Raw genomic sequence first — 6,777 nt, forward strand, 5'->3', positions numbered from 1 at the left:
TCAAGCGATTTGAAGCGACACCGCTCTGAAGGCCGGTCCGTTTCATTCCTTCGCTTTGAAGCGCTTCAAGCAAGACGGTGAAACGGACCGGCATTTCAGAACGGCGGGCATTTCGACTTGGGTTGCTAGGGAGTTGTTGAATGAAAGAGTTTGTTTATAAACATGTTATCAATCAGACATCTCGATCTTACCTTCAATCGCACGGAAATGGAATGTTTTTTTTTCCAATTCCTAACAAATATTCTTGATGGCGAATCGGATACGAGTGATGACGCTAGTACAAGTGAGAGTGAGGAGGAATTGGGAAACGTCGATGAGGTGGATTTATTAGTAATTTATGCCATTAAAATGATGGAGGCGAGGGGAAATCTGGCATTGAAGCCACGGATTCTATCTTACGTAGAAAATGTGGTGGGGAATTACAGTGCACTAACGTTCTATTGTCATTGATAAGCCTGATCTTATTTAAAATAATAAATCAATCGTATGGCGAGCAATGCAGCTACCGTTCATGACGAGCGGGTGTTAAAAAAATCACGGCTCTCTTACATTTGAGCCATCAAGAGGAATCCCTTCCCAATGATACCCACATCATTGCAGACTCTGCTAATGGAATCAATGAGTATTTGTATTCAGAGATTCAGTGATTTTACGGGTCTTGATGCGAAACGAAAAGATGAACTACATTGCGGGATGACTTTGCATCAGAAACTCTTCAATGCTAAGTTTTCGAAGGCTCAAAAAGTAATGAATGATAAAAAAGTAAGAGACAAATTGAAATTAATTATATGTGGAACAGATAACGGTATTCATCTTGGCTTGTTGTGCGCTCCATAATAATTGTGAAGAAAGTGGAGGCGAAGAGCCCGATGTAGCTCCAATTGACGTGGAAAGAGTATCGATTAAATTTAATGAAAACATAATTAGGATGAGAGGGGTGAATAAAAGGCAGATAATCATGATTATGAATTACCTCAGCACTAATTACATTTATACATCTAAGAAATTAAATACATTATAATTATAAAACAATAACAAATTACAAGAACTTATTATAAAAATACATTGAAACTCTTCTTACTTATTTCATATCAATTACGTTAAAAATATTATGAAAACCCATACAAAAAATGTCACTGATTTAAAAAAATTAGTTTCTTCATCAAATCTATCACTGTTCTTTACAATTCCATTTTCTCCTCGGGCCTTTGACGCTTCTCTTCATCTAATTGTTTCCCTCTCCTCCGTCGCCTTTTTTCTTTCTTCCCTCTCTATTTCGCGCTCCCGCTTGTTATTTTCCTTTTCCTGGTTGATATTTTTAATGAACTCCTCAATTATTACATCGACTCGCCTCTTCTTTGGCATTGCTTGGGAAAAATGAATTGAAAGAGATTACCACAAGAAATAATGTTACTTTAGGGACTTCTAAGCTAATTAATTCAATAAACTAAAGTATCGTCACAGTAAACACACTATTAAATAGAAACATCATAAATAACTATAACGCTAAAGTCATTAACATCTCTTGAAATAATTCATCGTTTGTATTCACTTACTTTCTGCAGATTTTGATGGCCCTTCACGGCATGGCGGCTTCCTTTAACCGATCGGGCATGCACATTTAATATTATTTTTCTCTCCATTACTTTCAATTATTAACCAAAACCTTTCTCAGCTACGATGGTAATGTCTTCAATTCCACAGCTTTATTTATTTATCTCACCAGTGCATAGTAACCGTGATAATGGGTGCTTTCCAATCACGTATCTGCGCTGATCTGTTTGAAACTGTTTAGCTCAGAGCGTGTTCCAATCGCACCTGTGACGTCATCTGCGCTAAACAGATGGAAACACATCCTGCACCGTTGTTCGTCTGCGCTAGCAGACGAAAATTATGATGGCGGGAAGATATTTTGCTGACGGAAAATGAATTCCACCATCTCAAACATAAATATGATGATCATTTGAGAATAATAAACAATAATTTGGTCTAATGTATTAGATAAGATTAACCTCGTAATTTGGGAAGCATAATATTTTTTTCGTCAAACATAATTAAATAATGAAGCATAACATTGCTAACAATAGAACAAAAGGCGTCAGCAAGAGGAGATTTTCTCGAGTAATTGGCCTCATCAAAAGAGTTAGAAATGGAAAATGTAAGCTAAACGAAATTGTTATATTGCTTAGATTCTAAGCTGATTTATTTCATTAACTTACATGGATATCCTTAAAGCTGAGCGAATTATATACAAAGTATCCTTCAATGTTCAAGTGACGTTATATTTGCATTCCCTTAATTGTAATTCAGTACTGCAAAATTACTTTAAAAGCGGCAGATTTATTATACGGTGCTAACATTTTTTACGGCTTTACCTGCGTGATGTGAATAAGTTGTATATGTATCTCAATCCAGAAATGCGAAGTAAAGTATACCTGCCGGCACTGCAGCCTTACAGGAGAAATGGGGGAATTATTGACCCACGGATGCTTCCTTGGAAGGAAACAAATTTTCCTCGAAGAAAATACTAACATCTTATTCTTTCCTGAAGAAGAAGTGAGTGCACTCACTCCAATTCCACATGTGGAAGGGGAAAAGGCAGACACGGCACAGGAATGTCAAGTTACAGATAGTAGGTGTTAATGGTGTTACACTCTTTGCTCTAATTTTGATCCTAATTATTTGCATCATAGCCCAAAACATTTGTGTATTATGCCTTACTTTACAGAATTTGATTGGCCAGAGCCTGCCGTATTGGCATTAATTACTGCATATGAAGCAAAATCAGATGAGCTTAATTCTGTTAAGAAAAGGCCTAAATTTTGGGAAAATCTGTCTGCGCAGATGAGTGACCTTGGCCACAAGGTTATCTAATTTTCCATTTTGTACTCATTAATAATGATAATTCTAGTTGAATTCTGTCAATCATTCCTTTTTGTTTTTATTTTTGAAAGGTAACTGCATCACAGGCGAGAAACAAATTCAATAATTTACTTGCCCGATATAAAAAATGTGTTGACAATATGGGACCTCATGCCTCTGGAAGAGCACCCATGAGGTTTAAGTATTTTGACCAATTTCAGGAGATATTTGGCCATAGGAATAATGTATGCTCCTCATATGTGGGAGGGTCATCTCTGATGGCCAATCCCATCCGCTCTGCTAAGGCCACAAATGTTCCTCTCACATCATTGGAGCCTAGGCTCCCCTCATCTCACTTTGCTGTTGAGCCTGGAACTTCCGCATTAACTAAGGAAATGCTTTCCACTAATGCAGAGGGAGGTGAAAGAGCCAGGACGAATGTTGTGGATGTGATGAAAAAGAAACCTCCCCATGGCAGTGGGACTAAAGCAGCAAGAACAAGGTCTCAGCTGGAACAGCAGTGGCTGCATCATTTGAAGAGATGCGAGGAGAAGGATGACAGGCAGAAGGTCATCAATGAACAATTGATGATGATACAAAGAGAGAGGATGGAACTGAAAAAGAAAAAATTAGAAATTTGGGAGGCCATGGTCGAGGAGAAAAGGTTAAATGAGCAAAGAAAGGAAGATGAGAGGAGGGATAGGCACAGGGAAAGGATGCAGGTAGAGAGGGAAAAAATTAGGCTCCTGCAGAACCTTCTCACAAAAAAGGGGAGCCTTAACAGCAATGATTAAGTTGCTATATTTGGAAAAGTCAAGTTTTATTTTTTTTGTTTCACAGTTGTATTATTTTATTTCCCCAATGGAGCCAAAGAAGGTGAGAGATATTCATATCCCCAAGTGAAGGCACAATTATTTATATTACATAACCATTTTTTGTGATATCTTGCCATTAAATATTACTCTTTTGGTTGTTTTTCTGTTTAATCCGGGTTTTATATTTTTTAATTCTATGTATAATGTATTTTATTTTTCAAATCAGAAAATTTATTGATGACCTTATCAAATGGATTTTATCTTCACCATTCTTCCAACTGCTGTCAATGTCCATGTCAGTCGGGTTGCCTCTTCCGCCAGTACAGCCTTACTGAAGTCCATCTTCTCCACCTTCACTGCCATTGAAGACTTCACAGTAACCCTGGCAAGGGGCCCTTACAGGGTGCTACCATCCAGGCCAGATGGACCCAGGTTTTCTTATGAGGTTGTTACTCCTCCTTTCTGTCCCTTGAGAGACAGGCCCCGGGCTTGCCACCGGCAAAGCGGAGTTTTCAGCTTTATCACCAGTCTTAAATATTGGTGTAATGTGGCTGAATTTCCGGTAAGAGGGTAAAAGACCATTATCTAATGAATGGTTGAAGAGCAAGGTGAGTGAAAATGCCAGTGATTCTGAAGAAATATTGGTGGAATACCATCTGGCCCAGGTGATTCGTAACTATCCAAATTTACAAAATAATAATAAATCCAAAAATACAATCACTGAGGAAACATTTGCCGGAAAAGGTTCATCCTCCTATCCACCTGCAAAGGATTAATCCCCTCAGCATGACCATCAGCATGACCCTCAATATTCATGCCTGCATCTTCCTCATCTATCATAAAATCCTCATCTTCCCCTTCCTCTAGGCATATGTTATGCAGCACACAGCAGCTTAAAACTATTTTGGTCATCATCTGGATGTTTGATATTTCTAAGTATTTTAAACGTCGAAAGCGACCTTTGAGGAGACCAAACGCTTTCTCGACAACCATTCTTGTCGAAGAATGCAGAAAATTAAATTCTAAATGTTGGGGAGAAAGAGCACCATTATCCTTAAAGGGAGGCACAAGCCATTGCAGGGAAGGGTAGGCAGAATCTCCAATGATGAATTTATCGCCAGGAAACAATTCCTCAACTTCCTCCTCTGCAAACCTGAAAACCTCCGACCTCCTGAGGACTCTAGCGTCATGGAGTGATCCTGGCTCCCCACACACTACATTTGTGAATCTCATGTTGTTATCCACAATACCCTGCAGAATTATAGAAAAAAAATTTTTCCTATTGCAGTAATCCATGGCATTTTCCAGGGGTTTTTTAATAGCAATATGGGTCCCATCAATTGCTCCTATACACCCACGAATGCCCCTCAGGTCCTCAAAACCCTGCTCAACTGCTGCGATTCGATTTCCTCGTGGCCATTTGATTTGGTCATTTATAATGCTGTTGAGCCAGTCCACAACACGTTTTATGACTCTAAATGAAGAAGATATAGAAATATCGAACCTATCTGCAATGGTTCTCAGAGGCTCAGTATTAGATAAATACCACAGGGTCAGGAGGAAACTTAGCTCCGATGAAATTTTAGCCATGCCATCTGGATGGTGTGGAATTGATCCACTTGCTTGAAGGTCGTCTGAAGGAAGAAAATATTATTTTATACTACTGAATTTGGCTCTATAATATGCTCTGATATTCTTCGTACAATAATTGCAGTCTTGATGCTCACCTATCAAACGATATGCAGTTATGCGTCTCAGCCGAAAGTGACTACGGAACTGCTCATCATCGTAGCCGTGTGCTGTGGCAAGGAAATTGTGGACGCGCACCTTTCTTCTGCCACGTAGAAGCAGCTCGAACAAGGGGAAAATTGCATCGTGGTCAGCTTCCCCCTCATTCTCATCGGAAGCTTTAAATTAAAATTTTCGAATTTGAATGCTTTCAGAATGGTCGCATCAGTTAAATCCACATTTTTATAATTAACTCAAGGATATAAGGAAATGGCCGATCGCTAACCGATTACTAAATAATGCAGCTATCGATAAAAGATCATTAATTACTATTCTTACATGAACTACTCATGTTTTCCCATTCATCGTCACTGCTGCTGCTGCTACTCGACATGGGTTGCATCACATAATCCAGAACCAGTTGGTTCTCCATCACGGAGGACGGAAATACACTGCCGATAGTTTCTGATATATTAAAAAAAGTTTATACTAATAAACAAGCACGCGCTCATGCCAAGTTATTTACATATTCAAATACATAAAACATATCAATAATTTGAAGCAGGAAGACTGACCAAAGGGGCAAGGTGAGCTACTACTCTTCTAATGTGTTGAAAGAATACGTCGATCTCCTTGAAGGAAACGAAATGATTCGTCGATGTGATCAATAAACGTCGATGTAAATTATTAGTAACTAAACAGCTGGAAAGCAAGTCAGGTGAACGGAAGCTCTGAAATGTTTAAGGCGCAAAAAACAACATAGAGAACCAAGGCGCAGCTCTACGGCGATATTTGATTATTAAGTAGCAATAATTCCATTATTTTCTTTCAATTGACACTTATTAATGCATTTATTAAATACAAAATGAAATAGACGACCAATTGTGTTCATAATTTATGTTTCGAAGGTCAGGTCAGAAGCATCAGGTCATTTGAACATTCAACTTTTGCCGCCGAACGGTCCGCCATTTGTAAACACAACGGTGCAGATGCGTTCCAATCGTCTGTTTCAGTTTGCGCTAGTGTGTTCCGTTCTGTTGCGATGTGAGCTGATCTGCGCAAGGTGATTGGAAAGCACCCAATATCATGGGAAATTGGCGCAATTTCTCGAATGATTGCAAACGATATATCGCATTCGCTCCAAACACTTCACGTAAATGCTGGGGCGTTTGGAGCTATCAAAGTTGATAATTTATGCTCGCTCCCGGGCCCCACCTCCTGTGCTTCAGAGCCCTCCAAAGCGTGAAACGGACCGACCTGAGGCGCTTGAAGTAGCTTGAAGCGTGAAACGGACCGCGACCTTGGTAAATCTTAAGGGCCAATTTCAGTTACCATCCGCATCCGAAATCATAAGACTGAATAGAGGCGAAAA

At 39.2% G+C, this 6,777-nt stretch overlaps 1 protein-coding gene and 1 long non-coding RNA gene across 2 annotated transcripts; both read right to left on the reverse strand.

Moving 5' to 3' along the window:
- Positions 1–1,305: 1,305 nt before the first annotated feature.
- LOC124166033 lies at positions 1,306–1,687 on the reverse strand. The gene is made up of 2 exons (XR_006866383.1): positions 1,557–1,687; positions 1,306–1,367 (listed from the first exon to the last, which is right to left on the reverse strand). It is a non-coding gene; the product is annotated as an uncharacterized LOC124166033 (long non-coding RNA).
- A 1,550-nt stretch (positions 1,688–3,237) lies between these two features.
- Positions 3,238–6,477, reverse strand: LOC124165561 (protein ANTAGONIST OF LIKE HETEROCHROMATIN PROTEIN 1-like). Its single transcript, XM_046543014.1, has 4 exons — positions 5,981–6,477; positions 5,745–5,870; positions 5,405–5,584; positions 3,238–5,311 (listed from the first exon to the last, which is right to left on the reverse strand). The coding sequence occupies exons 2-4, from the start codon at positions 5,836–5,838 to the stop codon at positions 4,395–4,397; spliced, it is 1,191 nt and encodes a 396-aa protein (XP_046398970.1). The 5' UTR covers positions 5,839–5,870; positions 5,981–6,477; the 3' UTR covers positions 3,238–4,394.
- Between the last annotated feature and the right edge of the window lie 300 nt (positions 6,478–6,777).

Source organism: Ischnura elegans, chromosome 9, assembly GCF_921293095.1.
Source record: "Ischnura elegans chromosome 9, ioIscEleg1.1, whole genome shotgun sequence".
Lineage (NCBI taxonomy): Eukaryota > Metazoa > Arthropoda > Insecta > Odonata > Coenagrionidae > Ischnura > Ischnura elegans.